Consider the following 20,517-nt stretch of genomic DNA (forward strand, 5'->3'; position numbering starts at 1 on the left):
TGTCTATTGTTGTTTGTTTTTTGGTTTTTTGTGGGTTTTTTGGTTTGGATTTTTTTCCCCCCCTTCCTTAAGTTTCCAGCTCTTTCTGGATCTGTTGTACTTTATCCTGACTTCTGTGGTTTCTTCTAATTATAAAAGGCTTTACATTAAGACAATAAGACATAGAGACAAGCAATGGCACCATCATTCAACACGGCTACTTCAATAAGGTTTTTTAATGAAATCTGTCACTTCCCCCTCACCCTCACACAATTTATAGAAGGAAAATCTCAATCTTTGCTCACACTTTTCCCCTTGTAAACATATAGTGACAGTTCAAAATATAAATCAGCCTTGAATGTTGTAAAGTTAGAGTTGGAGTTGGCCTGCCTGCCTTAAGCCTTATCTCAGTTTAATGTCTAGTTAGCAGTTTATTCCCACTTCTAGAAAAAAAAGAGTAAGGAACACCTTTGCAATACAACATATTACAAACTGCACATAGGGATGGAGGAGATGAAAAACAATTACAAAAAATGAACAGGAAGATTTGTCACTGCTGGTAGCACATGTGCAAGGCCAGGGTTGAGGAAGGGCTGCAACCAGAGAGAAAGAACAGATTTCTCCAAACTTTCCATCCTTTTTGGTTTAGTCTTCCTTCATGTCTAGCCTTGCTGTGCTAGAACATGCGAGACAATTCACACACCTTAATCTGCTGTCAGGGATGCAGACAGAAATGAAACCATCTTTTGCTCTGTCCCCAGTGAGACAGGCTGGATCTCTGCTGGGGTTTCTGCGTGTGCTCTGTCATCCATGTGCTGCGCCGTTAATTGGCACCCGCGTTGTGACACTGAGGCACCAAGAGAATGCTGGAATTGCCGAGCATGTGCTCCCATCTGAGCAGCAGATGTGCACAGTAGGTACAGTTGGGTCAGCTGGACAGACAGCACCATGGCTCTGCTCCAGCTGCCTGTCACCAGCAGTGCCTGGCTGGGAGCAGGGACCTTGCCTTTGCAAAAATAAGGTGGTAACCTCACCTTGTAATTTACCTTCTCCTGAGTGGAAAAAAAATACCCAAACCAAACAAAAAAAACCCCGAACCCAAACCAAACAAAAAGCCCAACCCGCCTCCCACCCCAAAAAAAAAAAAAAAAAACCAAAAAAAAACAAAAAAAAAAACAACCCACCAGAAAGGAGAATTAGAACTTCACCCTGGGGGCTGATGTTCCTTTTCCAGTATAGATGTAAACCTACAGGTTTTAGTTCCAATAGGTTTCCTGAAGGAGAACAACCAAGTGAAAAAACTGAGATCTTATTCACTCCAAATAACTCAAACCCGCCTTACAGACCACTTAGTTACTGAAATGCAATAATCAATTTTGGCAGAATGTCCAAATCTTTTTCTGAGTTGTTCTGCTTACCTGGTGGTTGCAATGCACTAACCAAAGGGGAAAGCTGCATCATTTAAATTTTAAGGGAGTGAAAATTTAATGTGTATTTGTATTTAGCCAAAACAATGGAGCTATCACTGGTTCATATTTTTAATAACCATCAGATTTATTTTTTTTATCAGCTGAGACTGAAATCACAAATTCCCAGCAATGCACAAGTACCACCAAGAATCCCAGTGCAGATTTTTGATGCTACCTTGTAATGCATCTACAAAAAAACATCTGAAGTCCATCTGCACTGCCTACCTGGGAATGTAGCTGATGACTTTAATATGCCCTTTCTCAATGTGTGGCTTCTGGCTGCTTGAATTCTTCCTCTAGCTTTCCTGAATATGGGTGAAGGACGACAGAAATTTTAACTGTCACTTGCTCCCTTTCCTATTATTTTCCGAAAGTCTTGAAAATAAAATTCAGAATCCACTTTTTTTGAATAAGCCAGGAGCAAGATATGAGAAAGTCTATATTGACTTAAAAAAAGGTTATTTGGGATTGCATTTCCAAACTTCTAGGTTGTGATAACAATAACTCCTCCTTGCTGTGGTACAGATGTAGATCACATAGTTTGGGGATGGATCAAATGGAAAAATTACACTGACTCAATAAAAGTTCTGCAAGGAAAATTTGAACTTGCTACATTTGCATTTCTTTTGTACACAATGCCTTGTAGAAAAAAAAGTAACATGCCAGTTCATATTAAAAGAGAAAAAAACCCCTAAGGTTAAAAAAACCTGTTTCTCTCTCCAGAATATTTGAGAGCTATATCTTACTTTAGTGCCTAGTAATATCAATAGGGTTTCTGATAGTAAAGAAATTGGAAAATTAATGTGCAATTTACAGCTCATATGGGATAGAATACTCACATTCATTAATGATAATTTTATTGTATGGCATCACTACTGAGCACTGTTGAGATTTATGATTCATACAATGATGAATTTACAGACAATATTGTTTTTGTTTCAATTCAACTTTTGTAATTCAGCTTTTGAGGTGTAAGGACACATTATTCTGTACTTAAGAGATTTTCAATCTTCGCTTTGTATTAGTGCATTGTTCTATGAAGAGAATTAAAAAATCGTGCTATATAGACATAACATAAATGTATTTATCTCTCTAAAGAATGATGTAAAAGCCACAGTGTGGATTAGATATATTTGGAAGTCTGAAAAATGTATATTGGATAAGATTATACATAAAACTTTTGGCCACTGTGCCAATCTTCTTAATAACACGGTTTAGGAGTGATTAGTATGGGATAAAGTCAGCAATGACACTAGTTACAAGAGTAGTCACAAAAAATTTATTTTTTAAGGATGTGGACAGTGTTTTGTGCATTCAGTTAAGTTTATTTCTAGACAATTACACTTAATGGATGCAGTCTTGCTGAACTTCTCTCTTTAGGATCTGAAGGACCTTGAATGTTCCTTTGAAAACAGATGTTCACAAGGAACATGATTTCCATTTTTGTTGTTAATTTGTTTCAACTTCAAATGAATGAAGAGGCTAGAATTTAGGTGTAAAGTTAGATTTAGCAAATAAAAAGGAGAAAGAAAACTATGTGTGCAATGGCAAGAAGTTATTGAATGGATCTAAATCCTATGGTAGGTAATTTGATCTAATTTTTGCAGAAAGGCAAATGCCAGATGTTTGCTCCACTTTGATCTTAATAACACTTTAGGCTGCAGACAATAAGATTGGTTTAAAATTTATTGTCTCTTTGATTTCTCCATTCTAATGCTTTTTAAATTCTTTACACAAGACAGATCTATATATAGGCAACTGGGGTGGCATCAGAAGCATTGTGTACTTAAGACATTCTTGAAAACCTCAGTATGGAACAGTGTTTGCTTTTTTATGCATCAAAACAAAGCCAGATTTTATACAAGCAACATTCAATTTTCATTTTATTATAATGTCTCTTTTTATTTTGCGTATGAAGTTCTGACTGTCGCATCTGTGGCACAGCTCCTTATATGCTTTTATCTTTCAATAACCTTATTAAAAGTCAAGACAATATATTAAATCAACATTAAGCAGCAGGAGTTGAAAGTTAAGCTAATCCATTCCTTTGCAATTGGAGTGTAAACTAAGTAGATCTCTAACTTCACCATTGAGTTGCTTTTAGTGTTTTTCTGTACAGAATATGCTTTCTAAAAGGAGACCTGCTGCTGAATGAACACCAGTGAAAGCTTCTGAGGAACCTTAACATCCAAGAGGTGCTCAACTTGCCTTTGGTCTGGATCTTCAAGGAGAAGGAGGAGTTCTCCAGCTCAAGGAGAACATTCTCTGTGAATGTGAGTAGAACTCATCTTAGAGCTGCTTTTTAAAGCTGTCTCAGGTTTCTCACAGGGTGACTTGTATATTCACTACTACTAAGAAATGGTGAAACGTGAGACTCAGAACAAACAGTAGAGCAAGAACAATGGTTAAAAGGAAATAGAAAAAAAAGACAGGCTGAATGTCTTATCATGACTCTCTGGCATAGTTCATACCCATCTGTCCCTTAGATCCATGCATGATGTCTCAACAATTGGTTTCACTCTGCTCATCTCAGTAGTCTGAAAGTTCAAAAAGTCAGAGTCAGTTTTTCTCTGAAAGAAATTCCGAACTTTGTCTGGTGATGAAAATGCCATTGCTCAGACAGCTAAGAGAACAGCTACCCTGGCAGGTTTTCTTAAGCTGTCAGCCTTGATGGACTATCAAAAGTCAGCAGGCTCCCTACTCCTGTACAACTATGTTTAGTTCTTGCAACAAAGTCCTTTGTAAACCAAAAGAAAAATGCCTTTCTTCAGAACCAAATATTTTAGTTCATTACCAGGAGCAGAACACAGATTCACAAAAAAAATTTCCTCTCTTTATATCACATAAGTGAGAAGACTTGCAATTAACTCACCTCAACAGAGAAACTGGGTAAAACAAGACTCTTCCAATGAGAATTGTTCAAATGCATCTTCACATCTTTTCTTCCTTACCATTGCTCTAACTACAGAGGAAAAACATCTTTATTTATCACTATTACATTGAAATACTGTTTGCATAATTCCAAGGCACATTTTGCCAGTCTTCTTGACGTGATATACAACCTGTGCCATTTGAGAAGGGTCATTTAAAAAGACTGGGCAAGTAAGTCACAAAACACAGGGAGGTTTTAATGGTATTTGATTTCAATGCAGAAGCACTGATTTCCTACAAAGACACTGGTTTATTATAAAGACATGATATTATGAAACTCTGAAAATCTTCGGCAACACTGGCTTTTGTGCATCATAGCTGAAAAGTGTACAAATGCTACACAGTGAAATTTAATGGAAGACACACAAGGAAAGATTTTAGCCTCGACATTTATCTTTACCAACACATGGAACCACCTTGATCTGTTTTACTGTTGATGAAAAACGAAGGTAGTGTCTATTTCACAGGAGAGGATAGGAAGTAAGAGTCAGTGTGATGGATGGTGAAAAGAAACAGAGGGCAAGAGCGAAGAAATATGAGCGTCAGGTACTGATCTCAAAGATGAGGTCTAGTCTGCTGTCAGAATGTGTCTAAATAGCTTATTAATAACAGGCGAGATGTATTGGCATTAGTGTGAAAGGAGGAGTGTACTCATTTTGTACTGCATTGTCAGAAGTGAGCCATCTGCATAGAGTACAGTTTATATTTGTTAGCTATAAATAGACTACACAAGTACAAATCAAGCACAGATCAACTCCCGTGAAAATATTCACTTACTTCAAGGCATTCATCCAGCAGATACCACAGCAACCATCTCTACCATCTCTATAAAATCTGTCAAATTCACTCACAGGGGGCATAGCTGTACTTCAGTGTGGCATAAAAATCCCAGAGAAGTTTTAACCTCATGAACTTGATAAAAGTAATAATTTAATTTCAAAAACTTGACATTTATTCCTTGATTAGTATTAGTCAATGGGTGAAACAAATCCCACTTTTTCCCACAGGAAAAAATGAGGGTTACCAGGGAAATCTTTTAATCTTTTATAACGATTTTAAGTGCACCAATTTAGGATGATGTCATTTTGTCTCACCAGTTCTGTTCCTATATAACCTGTCAATCCCAACAGCAGCTTGATTTCCATCTGGGGCTGGCACGTTGGGAAAAGGAAGGCCAAAGTCAGTTGTTGAGGTGACACTGAAGAGTTTATGTTAAGGGGAACCCCTGGAAACTGGGGTACTTGCATCTTATTCTTGCTGGCAAGGGATTGAATTAAGGGAGGCCTGCAATACCAGAAATACATCTGCAGGGCACCCGTAACAAGTTCAACAGCTTGCTGCTGAAATCTCTCTCTATAAATGTCAGTGCAACCAGCATCTCCTGGGAAGTATTCTGATTTATTACTACATGCCAGATACTTTAATGATATTTAGGGAATGCTTCATTCAATGTTGCAGTTCTTGCTTCATTTAGGCACCTATGTTTCATCTCCAGTGACTCGCAATAAGTTTTACTTTGATTTATTATTTCTTTTCTAAGTAAAATCAGTATTTGGCCATACTAATTTTGGTTCTGGAGTTTTCAGATTTCAGAGGCTTCAATAATTCTATTTTCTGATGAACAGCATACTGCCTGATATCTACAGAAATAGATTCTCCAATAACCTAGAGATTGTGCCTCTAGGGATAAACTAACCATAGGGTGTATTCAAGTGAAATGCTACAAAGGAGCTACAGACTGTAATTCCCTCAGGGCTCATTGTTGATGCAATAATATGAAGTGTATACCTACACTATTCATTCAGAACAAAACAGCCTGGAAGTTGGCATGGCAGCTTTAAATTTTCCAGCTTCAGCCTTAGTCTGTCTTTGCATAAAACCCTAACCTTACAGCACAGCCTCAGACAGGACTGGTTTCATGCAGAGGATACAAGTGCCAAGGCCTGTATGTAGGGCTGTGTTTGACTTCCATGAAGTAAGGCCTGGAGTGCACATTGCCCTCTGAGCCGAGATCAGATGTTACACCCTGAGGCACAGGTCAGCGTGTCCCTCATGCACAGACGAGATCGTCTGCACCTCTCGGCTGGAGAGGGATGTTATTTTCTTAAGGAGCAGGATGTTATTCCTAGAGGTCTGCCCCTTGGTAGGGTCAAGAGTAATATTTTATGGTTAATGTTTATGATTAATTTTGGCTGTGGCCTTTCCTTTCGGAATTTGTATGGTGTCAGTTCAGGTTGGTAAGGGGAAAGCTTGACAAGGTTAAGGCGTGAACCGTATACTCACTTTTCCTTCCAAAGTAAATACTACAACAACAATGCACATGGGAACCAAGAAGCACATTCCTAAATCAAACCAGAAGATTCATACAGGGAAGTAAAACAGTAGGGTCCAAGAGAGTGGGTTTTGCCTTTTTGTTTTTTCAATCCAAGGATACCTTTACAGAAAGATGCCTTGGGAATTAGGTCAAAACAATCCCAGGAGCAAAAGGGTAGATTGGTATCAGATTTCTTGTGCTCACATTACTTAAAAATTAATATTGTCTTCACCCCCATTCTCTCAAAAACTCTGCTGAAGTAAGGTGACTGATTCTCAGCTGTTTAATGCGGTTTCAAGGAAAGAACATGCATCTCAATGTGATCCAAGTTTATGCTGATTCTTACTTTTGGAAAATATCTCAATCAACTTCCCAACTTTGAATAGGATCTTTAGATTCACATACAGTTTGTTCTCTTTTTAAGTATGTGAACTTGGAAACTATTTTCCCTCCATGTTTTTTTATTAATGTAATAGTTTCTCAACAGGCTTGCAAGTCGACTTGGTTTGATATTTTAGAAGACACTTAAGACCAGAAGAGATGGGAAATTTCTCTTAAAATCTCTCTAGGTGTTTTTGTTGCAGAGACATAGCATATGGTCCCTCAGCTTGCTTTCTGTGGCAGTGTCAGCAAGGAGAGAGCAATGAGGAGAAAGAAATACTCTTGCGATATCGTGAAAACCACCAAAAAGATACTACTGTATGTAAGCAATAAAGACAACTTCAGAAGTGTGTGCATGAAGCAGTCTCAGAAACCCATCTTGGATCTGCATCACCATTTTGGAGTGTTGGAATGTATCATCCAAAGGGTGCGGTGGGAAAGATCATTATATGAGAGTTTCTGATGATGACTTTAAATCTGGAAGAAAAGGCAAAATTCTGGCCAGAATCTTACTCATTCTTAGAAAATAATTTTTGCAATTAGAAAATAAATCTCACATTGTGCTTTCCTTTAAAATGCTGAGAAATGTAAAAAACTTTCACATCTTTAATATCAATGAACTTCAGACCCTAAGGGTATCGATGTGATCTACAATTAAAACCCTTTCATGAATGCCTAGCCTTTTCAGAACTTTTGCAATGCACCATTGCACTTCTCAAAGACAGGATTGCTATGGCTGCTATGAATCACATATGAAAGGAGCACTGTCAGCCTTCCTAAACAAAGGAAAGATTCTCAAAGTAAAAAAAAAAAGTGCATAACACACTTTGAATCACAGTCAATCAACAGCCAAAAATACTGCTACAGATGCTGCAAGGTGAAGAAAACGTTAAAACATCGTGATGTTTCCATTTCTGAGGTTAATGAGAGAAGCAAAAGATAGAAAATATCAACCTCAAAATTTAAAAACCTTTTCCTTGACTCGCACACATCATCATTTGGAGCTCAATTGGCCATTTCTGGGTTAAGCTTTTTGTAACAAGTTGATTTCAAGTTTTACCACTCAGCTACTTAAGTATTTGTAGAATTCTCAATAGTTGATTTACACAATCTTGATTAGTTATGAATCATACGGTGGAGTTTTCTGCCTCTGTGACTAATTGAATCTGAAATGAGCACAGTGTGCTCCTCCTTGTAAGTACTAACATAAATACTTAAAAGTATGACCAAAAATACAGCTGAGAAATTTAGAGATCAATTATTGGAACAATTTCAAATGGCTTAATCATTTCAGTCTTGGAATTTGAAGTTTGAATAAATCTTATTATTAGTAATGAACAAATATTGGAGCTGGATAAATGCACATGAATCTAGCAATGGTGTCTTAAACAGGGAGGGAGAAAGGAAGAAAAAATTACAAAGAGGAAACAATGCAAAAGTGAAAAAAAAGAAAGAAGTCTTAGAAGTCTTATAACACACTGTGACTGAAAATATTATTCCTCACTCACCCCTCACATTCTTTTTGAGAAGCTGCAGAGGGTTTTCATGAAGGCCCAGCATGCCTAAACAAGTTTCACTCAGAAAGAATAAGTTGTAAAAGTTAAATCACCACTCATTTCTTTTGAGCCTGTCTTCAGCTGTGATCTGTGGAGCTTTAGTTTCTCTTTTCAGGGGTAGATAAAACAGTACTGTAAGACCAAACTTGAAAATTCCTAACATTTCCCAAGTGTCTGGGAATTGCTTATATAAGAACAGCATTTCTTCAAGCACCAGTCCATATAGTAAATTACCTATATGCCACCCAGGAACTTCTGAAACTCATACACCTGCTCATCCACCGTCTTGCAGGAAAGATTTGGCACGTGGCACGTTCATGGATGTGTCAAAGACTGTCTGTAGGAGGCAAAAAGCCCTAGAGCAAATAGACACAATGAAATGTAACAATTATATAGAAACCAAAACCAAGACTTGCAAACTGTTTTCAACGCTTTTTTTTTGATCCTTACCAAAAACCTAGTATGCCTTTAAAGTCAGGTCTCCCATTTGGTTGGCTTGCACTTTTTTTGCATCTGGAATCCTTTGGTTTGTTGACTTACAGTAGTGGCACTCTCAAGAGCAAGGTCGACTTTGTTTGACCTACTGTATTCATCAATATTTGCATTGCTAATTTCATTATTTTGTAAAGGACCTTCGGATTTGTCTCATGAAAGAGGTTACACATAGAAATCCCCAGTCTGCTTTGATTAAAGTTTTTTGACCAACATGTCTCAAATGCTCATTTGCTTTTAAATTATTTTAATAACTACAGTTATCCAGCTTTTACGGTTTATTTTGTACTAACTGTCCTTTCCTGAACAATGCATATATAAAAATTTCATTACAGATTGCTGAAATACAGATATTAGATCTATGACTGGATCAATTTCTTTTGCCGTATCAACTGTATAGCTTCTCTTAGAGATATAAATGTATACATATTTAAAAAAAATATACATATGCATATATATGTATCTTCATATTTATACGAATTAATTTTAAAATTGCATGCTTTTATTTCCAGATTTAACCCCTGAATATGGCTGTGATACTTACAGACATGAAACAATGCATCTTTGAAATTATTTAATTGTATGGAACTAATCTACCTTTTAATTAGAGGCAGAAATTTACTTTATAGTATTTTAAATCAGTGTATCACAAATTCTGTGTTTATGAAGTAACATTTTCAATAGCCCCACAGCTGAAATACATTAACAAATAATAAATAATTCTGCATCATAGAAAATAAGATTTATGTCTGATGAGAGCTTTCAGAAGAGTAGTATTTATTTTAGACCTTCAGGATGGATCTTACAAATCTGGACTTCTGCTCAACATGTATGCTATTACTCTTGGAAAGAAATTCACTGTATCTGATGTATTTTCTTCCCTGCATGTGGTCTTTTTCTCTCAAAATAACATAGGCATAACTCTGTGGTAAATAATGCTCTTTGGCTAGATATGGTGTGCTGCTAAAAAAGTCCTGGACTCAAAGAAGCATAAAGAAAGTTCAAGAACTTCAGGTTCCAGCACTTCTTTTAGACCCAAGGACCAAATTCAGGTCCTTAATGAACTCAATTGGTTGTTAATGTGAAGAAACCATCTGACATATCAAGATTCCAGGCAAAAATGCCTATGAAGTCCATCTTTTCAGCAGTACACCATTTTTTTTTTTGTCTTTGAGGATTATGAAACTAGACAGTAAATAATATGAGAAGGAACAGAGACCAACTGTCTATAAGCTGGATTGCTTTGCTCAGCTACTTTTAATTAAGATGATGTAACAAATTACATTCTTGCTTAATTGTTCAGTGCTTATCTTGATATTTCTAACATGTTCATCATCTAGCATCTAGTATGTCTTTATGGACTCACAGAATGGTTTGGGTTGGAAGGGACCTTAAAGATGATCTCATTCCAGCCCCCTGGCCTGGGCAGGGACACCTTGCACTAGACCAGGTTGGTCACAATTGAAAAAAGACAAAAAAGACAATTGAAAAATTATCAAAACTACTGAGGAGGAAAATAGAGTCTTTTATTTATAGTCAATGTCTCCTTAAGAATTGAGTTTAAAAATAAATACTTCATCCCACTACAATAACTTTTACAAAGTCAGTCATAGCACATCTTGGTTTTTGAGAAAATTATACTTTTAGATACACAGCAGAAACACACACACACACACACACACACACACACACATACATAATTACAACGTGGAAGGGAGAAGAAAAGCACCTGAATCTATTTAACTTATTGTTTTAAGACATTTATAACATATTTAATCAAGAACTATTCAAAGGAGTTTAATTCTGAAAACCAAAAAAAGCTAAACCGTATTAATATTCCATTATTTTTGCTTTACATGTGTAGGATGGTAAATGCAAAGTTGATTTCAATTCAAAGGATAGCAAATATATAATTGCTGAGTGTATTTGCAAACATTCAAGCAAAGCTATGATCTTATTAAAGCAAATCCCATATAGACATCAGAGACATAAATGCTGTTATGTCTGTGAAACTTGCTAGGTACACATAGAACATTAATAGCATTGCAAGAGAATTTACCATTTTGCTACATCTTCAAAGAGAAGTTAAGCAGCCAAAGAGGCCTCTCTTTTGATGATTTTTCATCATATGGAGAGAAGAGAAGGAAGTGTACCAACAATAATAATGTTCAACAGTGCAAATATTTAACTCAAAATGACTGGAAAGGAAAAAAAAAAATAGCTAAATGAAGGTTGAAAATCATGCAATAATCCTACTAAAAACACTTTCCAGTGGTCAGGTCTTGATTTTTCACATAATATTATTTCTCCATTTTTGCTTCCTGTAACTTCCAAATGTGGCAAAGCTTTTACTACAGAGAGCAATAGCTAAGTACAATGGCAGGGGCAGCTTTTATCCTTGAGGCTGATATACCCCCCACCAAAAATAGTGTCTTTATATTATATATATATTTCTTAAAATTTATAGGTCTGTTATTCCTGGGGAACATTCAGTCAGTCATCATCTGGGCACTGACAGCTTTGCACAGAAAGCACCTACAAGAAACAGTGTTTTTATCAACTCTCTGCAAAGTCCTTATCCAGAGAGAGCATGAGTCTTCCTTTGCAACAGGTATCGCTGGTTTCAAAACCGATGGACTATGACAAGCACATTTAATTGGACATACCTTTTCTGAACTTGACTCCTAAAAATATGTTAAATTTCCCTCTCGAGTCTCTCCCTTTTCTGAGTTTTATGGAGATGAAAAGTGTGTTGTTCAGGCTACATGCCTGATGAGCATACACAGATTATTTCACTCGAATACTGTAGCACTCAAGCCCCCTTAGAAACTTGTCCAAGAAAAGCTGTCTTGATTGTCTGATATAATATAATCTTTTAATTAAACAAAGGCCAAACAAACTCAACCAACACCTGACTTTGAAAGACAATCCACAATGAAGATATAGTGAGGTTTATATTGTTGTTTCAATGGCACTGCAACATTTTCATTCTTTACAGCCTTTACAGCCCTTCTAAAACACATTGGACTGTAACACAAAATTTAAAAATATTAATAGAATGAGAAAAAAGTATTATTTTTTTGTGGAATGAAATCAGATTTATTTATTCATCTTCCTGTCAGATATGAAAGAAATCTAGAATAGAACTGTGAGCTTGTTCTGCTCTGACAAGTTACAAAATGGTATTCTCCCATGTAAAATCTAGAAGATACCCACCCACATCACAAGAAAACATCCTAATAGTTGCAAAAAAAAAAAAAAAAAAAGAATTATAAGAAGAAGAACATGGCTTTTATCCAGTTTATAGTGATTAGCTGCTATTGGCAATACATCCCCAAACTACTTTACAACTAAGAAATATCAGGTGCTATGGAGTATCTATGTTAATATGCTGACTAATGATGCTTGAAGCTGTAGGAAATAGCACTATAATTTTAGATTGCTACCCAGTTTCTGCAGTTTCTGTAACATACTGTTTGTGGATAGCTGCTCAGGATGAGCATTTGTTCAATGATAATGCAATGTATTTACAGCATGCCAAATGAGACAGTAAAAGTACTGAACTACAAGCTTGGCCCCTCTGGGAGAAGTCCGAGAAAGTGTAATATTTAAAGTACTCAAATGCATAATTCAGAGATTGGAAAATCATCTTGTGGAAGATTAAAAAAAGTTGAAGAAACATTATTAACCAGTGAACAGATGTAACAGGTCCTCGTTCTATAGTCACTTGAACTTCTATAAGGATGCCATTTGTCAGTACCAATATAGTGCATAAATCTCAACCTGTCAGCTTACCAAATACATTATGATTCAATGTCTATCACAAAAACATCCTAACATTCTTAGTATTATTTTGTGCCACAGTTAAGTTCTAATTGCAGTGAAGACTACAGTTATCACCGACAACAGAATTTGGCCCCATCATTTGGCCCTATGATACAAGCACTAGTTTTGATTAAGAGAGGTTGAAAAGGCAGATGCCATGGCAGCTAAACTCATCTTACTTCTAGTAAAATATGAATGTTCCTGTCAGGGCAACACTAGGAAACCTGAAATACAGCTGTCTATCAGGACTCTGATGATGGATCACGCTTTCAATAGTTTTTGTAGTCAATATTCTACTGGTCAGAGCACAACAAAAGAGTAAGGTAAGTGATTCTGTCCGTATAAAATAATCACATGATCAGTAATAGGCACAGAATCTTTTTCATATACATGAATGCAACATTTCTGAAATCTGTAGAACCTAATGAGTGGATACATACAACTCTGCAAAACTTTTGCTATTTTGGAAGAGTCCTCTAGCTTTTACCTTAATCTGGAAATATAGATAATGATCTCTTTCCCTTTTAAAAAACACCATTGACATTATGTACCAGTGTCCCTTCCAGGAGTCCGTGGACCAATCTATGGTCAGGGAATTCTGCAGTGTAACTCCTGGGAAACTATTTACTGTTAGAAACTGATGGCTGCAGCAAAGACACCATGCCAACAGCTTTCTCCATTCTCCAAAACTCCCTGGACTCTAAAACCTTTGCAGGCAGATCCTACCACAGAAAAGAAATCAATTGTCCCACACTGGGACAGTTCAGCACAGTTTTCCTAACAGGATTTGAAAAGATTTTATCCAGTCCCATCACCCCATAGTGTTCTCTATGGATATTTTTTACTATGTGGGCCAGAGGAATACATACGTAAATAAAACTGCATGCATATGTAAGCACTATCAGTCTGTATACAAAATCTACTTATTAACTCAATATTAGCTTATTGAAGGTGAAATTGAGGGGAAAAAATATTAAATGAAATTAACCAGAAATAGTTAATGAAGAAAAAAAATGTGCAACCTTTAATTTAGTCTGAGATGACGCCTAGCAGAAGGAAATCACAGGAAATGCAATGCAGTTCCACATTAGGGAAAAGCTTGATAATGTCCTCCCAGGAAAGTGGAGCACTCTGTCTCTAAGCTATTTATCAGTTCAGCATATTTACTTCATTGCTTCTTAAAATAGATATATATTCTCTTATACCCAGTGCTTAAATTTTACTAACAAATCCTAATTTAAAAACTTGAATTCTGAGAGGTATCAAATCAAAATTTAAATCCAGTTGAAGCTTGCTTGCTAAGATAGTACTGTTTAGGTGTACCACATTTTCAACAAGTGGAAAAAATCAATTTTAGTAATGTTGTTAGGAATATTTTTAAATTGAGAAAATTGTTTAAAAAACCACACGAGTTGCAGACATTTTGAAAAAGAAACTTGCAAACCCAAGTATTTTTGAAGAGTTCTACCAATTTTGCGAGCACAGCTTCTGAGCTTTAGATCTCTAAAATAGTTTTATGGTTTTTCTTATGGTTTAAACCTTATTGAGCAGTGGAAATGTTTGGTAGTGATATTAGCAGGTCATATCTAATAATTCACTAAAAGAAGAGACAGTTACTTAAATCTGGCACCATGCTAACTGTACCCAAGGTAAAGTCTCTTGCATATGCTCAAACCTTTGACTACTAAGAAACTATGATTCTGGGATTTCTCAGTGTGCAATCCAAAATGCCAGTTTTCTCAGACCTAGCTTGGGAATCTCTAAAACAGCGTTGAATTTCAGAGCATAAGAATTTGCTGCCTTAATACCATAAGATGTATCCAACAAATGTTGATTATCAATAATTTCAAATGTAAATATTTATAATTTGACAGTGGTGTCCTGCATTATGTTGTTCTACACCACACTGCAGTATTTGAATTTCAAAATCACAACAAAGAGCTCTTCCACCTTAGATAAGAATATTCTGTTACTGATAAGAAAAACATTTTATTAAGTCTTTTGCATATTTATTATTGTATTTTTCTGTCTAGAGGACATATTGGAACAGGCAAATTAATGAATAGGGGATGCCACTTAGCTACATTTGAACTGAGCCAAATAAGCTGTATTCGACTATACAGACCTTTCAGAAAAAAGTTCCATGCTGATTTGGAAACATCAGAAAATGAAGAAACCACAACTGTGTTAACTTCTTCCTGTGGCTATCAGCATCATTACTAATATTATTGCTATATCTGATTTTTATACTGTTTTGTTATATTTTTCCTTGGTGGTGCAAGGAAACACACAGTAGCTCCTAGTATTTTTCTCTCTTTGAAGCAAGTTATTGACTATAATCAAGTTAACTTTATTTTTAAATTTTCTTTGTATTTATGTGCAAATACATAGGCTTACCTTCAAATGAAGAATGCCAGAGAACTCTCCAGACTGCAAATCCTGAAATTCTCTAACTGGCTTTAATAAACTCCAAAAGTGTTAAAGAAAAAAAACAAAAAAAAAAGATCAAGATCCACATCAATGCTGAACAAGACCGTGACAAGGCCAAGAATGAGCAAAAACTAGGTGAACATGATTTTGTGAAATTGCATGCTCAGATGGGTGCCTAAACACAGATTAAGGAGATTAGTATTTCTAAACTGTATAATGTTTCTGAAATTCCATATCCACACTATCCATATTAAGGCATCCATTTTTAAGATACTGACTTGAAACAATGAAGAAATAGTATTACTAAATAAGTATTACAAAGTCTTCCACTACCCCATGTTCAACTGGGAAAGATGTTTAGATCTAAGGGAGGAATTGCTATTGATTTACTGGAAAATAATGGCAGTAAGAACCCTCTACATCATGTGGAAAACAACGTATTTTATTCATGTTTCAAGCAGAGAAAAAATAGACTGGTCAGAGATACCCTGGATGTTTATATCTGGTTGGAGGAGATATCCTCAGTAACTCAGAAATGTTGAAGTCTTACAAAAAATGTATCCTTCCCACAAGAGTTTAAGATGGTCACTTAATTTTTCTCTCTGCTTATTGAATATTCCACCCCTTGTACTTTAATTTTCTATATATACAGAAACTGAAGACCATAGTTTCTGTTTTGATGCAAAAAATTCTATATTAAATATAAAAGTCTGACATTCAATCTATACATTTACAACCCTATCATAAAACACAAGGCAAAACAATTGCATGGGTTAGTGATGGCAAAACACCTGGGTAGCTTTCATAGTTTAGTAAAAATATAATGAAAAAGAACTTATATTGTCAGATCTCAAAGACTAAAAGTTCTTCTGTTTTAAAATAAACAAGTGGTAATGTAAAAAATGTAAAGAGCACTTCTCAATTATCTACTTTACACTGAATTCTTTCTAATAATTTGATTTATAAATCAGTACTGTATGTTATTACTGTGGGTAATAAACACCTAATGAGTAACATGGGTTTCAATAGTGCTTTGCTTTACAGTCTTTGAGAAGTTTGGCAGTAACAGAAGAAATGAAAAGAAAACACAACAGAAAATTCTCCCTCTTAAGCCACATCTACTTCATAGTCACAGAAGCGACTTCTGTGAAGTGTTGAGGTATTTTAAGTTAATAGACCAGAAAATTGTAACTGTCTAGTTATAGCTGCTTGGCTTCATTGAGTCCACTCTTTTACGTCCTTGACAGTAATGTAGACAGATACTGGAGACTTCTGTTCCATTCTATCTTTGTAGTTTCTTTCTTTTCTCCTTCTGTCCTTTTATTCTCCCCAAATTAGGAAGCTCATGGTAAAAGTGAGGCATCAAACTAAAGCTTAAAGCTTAAAACATGATGTTTGGTGACATTTGGTGACCCCAAAGGTGAATGCTGGTTGATGCATATTTGTTATGCCTGAAATGTCTAAATATTTAATAAGTAAAGAGTTTATGTAGACATATCTGTAAATATCTCCTCTCCAATACACAATTTTAGTTAAAGCCAGCAGGTGTACCATTGTGTCTTCAATCACTGTCTGAAGACACTTGTAGGTATCACTGGGACGGGAAAGTCTGATATTTAGCTGATGAATTCCATCCAGGAGTCTTGAAGTCTTGATTAAGAGAATGAATCAAATAATCTAGGTGAATTCTTCTTTTCACTTAAAAATAGTTTAATTAGTAACAGAGGATTTAAGTTGTGGGTGAAGCTGGAATCAGAAACTCTGACTTGAGAGGAGTATCAATGCAACTGAAAATTAGGAAGAAACAAGGTCTGTGCTATAAAAGTTTTTGAATCTTCTAAAAAATAGCCCTAATTCTCAAAGTCTTGGGAAATTACTAATCTGATAAAAGAATTATAAATATGTTCAAGGAATGCTTTAAATGAGTAATTTTAATTTTAATCCCTTTTTATATACATTTTTCAACATTTCAAAATGAAGTCAATTTGAACTGAAAAATGAAAATTCACATTTAGAAATTTTGAAACAGGATATTTCAATAAGTTAAAAACTTTTTTCCACAATATACTTCTAATGGGAATTTTCAAGACTATCCATTTTCACAAACAGTGCTGCTCTTGTTGAATAATACTTCAAGTAATACATTTAATTGAAAAACTCTTAATCAGGTCAAATGGCAATATACACTATCTTCATGACAGAAAACTATATAAAAAATAAACACTGTTTGCTTAAACACTCATCAGAATTGCCTTGCTTGCTATTGTTCTTTGGCTTTTATAGGCATTATTGCTTCTCTTACTTATCACTAATAGTATTGGAAAGAAATGTACTTCACCTAGTTAGTGGAAGACAGGAAACTTAAATCTTTGGACTTTTTTTTCTCTGCAATGGGACTACTCAAACTACAAATCAGATAACATTTGCTGGCATATTGTTGACTGCTTTTGTAAGAATTATCCTTACACATCTTGAGTACATCTGTAGTAGGTAGAAACTCCCAAATTTACAAGAGACTCTTGAGTCCTTTGTTTTCATTTATGCAGGAATGAGAGAGATAGTAATTTAAGAAACCTGCACTGAAATCCTAAGTTAATTTATGAATGGGCCTCCACAACTGCTATTTTCCTTAATATAAATGTACACTTCTAGGGATGACTTCACCTAGGTTTCATCTCAGTCTCTTGACTGAATTTGCTGTATGATAACTGATATCTGTCTCATATATATTCTTTCCAGTCTCAAAGCAAAGGACTAATGCTTTTCCCCTACTAGCATTTGCATCTTTTTGCTTCACCTAATTTCTCTTTGTAACCAACTTCATATACCATTATCATAAAGTCAGTTTCTCTCTTGCGGATAGCAAGCAGAATAATTTTCTGTTTTACCTTAAATTATTCTTAACTTCTGCTTCAAGACTTCTCCTCTTAAGAATTCAAACCCTTAAAATGCAGTAAAAATTTTCAAGTAATGGTGGATGTTCAGTAGGGTTATTTTCATGCTCTGACACTTTATGGCAATGGTTATAATGTTACAGGAGGGCAGCAAGACCCTGTTATTTCTTTCTGAAGTTTTACTTACTACATTATGTATCTCTCTCTATATATATTAAAAAATATATAAATACATATGTATGCTGGACATATTCTTCATACAAATATAGGGGAACAAGAGCAGGCTGCAAAATGTATTTTAGAGTGAGATATTTGCTGTTAAAAAGAAAGCTTTCAGTAGAATTAAAAGTCAAATATTTAATGGTAAATGTGTAACTTCATGGAGAGATATTATTGTATCTTAATGAATAATGACCTATAAACTCATCACTTTATGAAGTTGGTATTTGCAGTATATACTGAAATAAAAATATACATTTTATCATTTTTTGTTTTGAAGCTCAAAATTTAGGAAATGTTAGATTAAAACCATAAAAATAATAAATCAGTTATGCCATCAATCATAAAACTAAAGAATTTGAATATTCCTTTTTATGTGCAAAATATTACTTCCATTTCAATGAATGGCATAAGCTGAAGCTTCTATAAAAATATAGTAAAATACAGCATGAATCTATAATTACATTTAATCAGTTTTAGAAAGATGCGTCCAATACTTAGACACTGTAAAATTACTTATGATCAGTCAATTTTACTTCAGTTACTGCTGAAGTAACAAAAAGTATAATGCAATAGACTTTGTGAACTGAATGGCATATTTGCTCTCATATACATAAAGCCCTGTAAATAACCTACAGGTTGTTAGTCATTACTTAACTCACCATCCAAAATGATCATTTTTCCTCTTCAATATTAATACATTATGAACAGAGTATTTTAATTAACTATTAACAACAAGATGCATTTTAAGTGATATAGGAAGAGTTATGGAAAAAAACCTGACTTCCCATGTAAAAACCTTAGAATTCCCTCCACTGAACATACAAACCCCTCTGAAGGAACTCAAAAGTCTTTAATGGATTGTCTTGGGACAGATCAGAAAAGAAGAATTCAGTATCTAACATAAGGTGCTTCCTGGGGCATTGGTGTAGTAAAGCATCAGGCAATCATCCATCATTTTCATTCATCTTTTTTCAGTTGGCAGACACACTGGCTTCCTTCTGACGTAGTCTTTCTTTCTGTTAAAGAAAAAAAAAGAGTATTGTTGTGATTCTTGTCTATAATTTTCCATCTCCTCTCAAGTTCCCATGAGCATTTGGTCTAGATGGAGAAATAAGTCACAGTTCCAGTTTTCTTTAATTAAAAAATGCTTAGAGCACTCAAAAAAGGTTTAAAACTTTAAAACACATTACTTACTGTGGAAAAGCTGAGTTTGCTTTCGCTACATACTTGTCAAATACTGTGTACCTTTAAAAATACACATCTGTGAAGACCAGTGCAGCCAGAGAAAACCAGATACATTTCAAATTCTTGTGACTCTAATATCTTCTCATGTCTGGAATGGTTTCTGCTGACATAGAGGCTCTAATTTAGCATTAGCTAGATGATCTTGCTTGATGACCTCTTCCCAGCAAGTGTAGTCATTCATGTCTCTGCTGCCTGAACTGCAACTGATATGCTCTGCTGGGAATGGAAATCATACCCTGATTCCTTTATGTACATTTCATTCCCTTGGTCTCTTGCCTTCTAGAGTTTGAAAAATGCTTGTCTGACCTATGTGCCTTGCACACAGACAAAAAAAAGGATTTATATACAATGCAAATTGTTAGACCTCTTACTATGTTACATTGAAAACACTGGTGTACTACAAGGAATAAAATTGGCATTTAATCCCTTCTACCACTGTTCCACAGAGAAAACAAGATTTTTAATGTTTTGTAAAACCAGAAACTCCAGTCATTGGACAAATACATGCAGTGAGCTTCAATGCACTTTGAAGCATGGCAGAAAATACAAGAGACTAGAGTGGAAGGGAAAAAGAAAGCACAAAAGCAGCTCTTTTTGTTATCTAAAATAGCAGAGCCATGCTTAGGCACAACTGAACTAAATGTTAAACATAACTGTTGACTACCATAGGGCATAAGCTTTAACATTTCTCTTTGGGAAGAAAATCACTCTGCTGCATTTGAACTAAAAATACTACGCTCTCCAACAGCAGCAGAAACCAGCCAACATTCTGAACGACA

At 35.3% G+C, this 20,517-nt stretch overlaps 1 protein-coding gene across 6 annotated transcripts in view; it reads right to left on the reverse strand.

Annotated features, from left to right (window-relative positions):
- Positions 1–10,627: 10,627 nt before the first annotated feature.
- The window catches only part of FMN1 (formin 1), a 178,523-nt gene continuing 168,633 nt past the window's right edge, over positions 10,628–20,517 (reverse strand). For all 6 annotated transcript variants that reach the window (XM_033062175.1, XM_033062173.1, XM_033062176.2 and 3 more), the window contains one exon: positions 10,628–19,509. In XM_033062175.1, coding sequence (XP_032918066.1) covers positions 19,465–19,509 — 45 coding nt within the window. In that variant the 3' untranslated portion in view covers positions 10,628–19,464. The remainder of the gene's footprint in view (positions 19,510–20,517) is intronic.

Source organism: Catharus ustulatus, chromosome 6 (assembly GCF_009819885.2).
Source record: "Catharus ustulatus isolate bCatUst1 chromosome 6, bCatUst1.pri.v2, whole genome shotgun sequence".
NCBI lineage: Eukaryota > Metazoa > Chordata > Aves > Passeriformes > Turdidae > Catharus > Catharus ustulatus.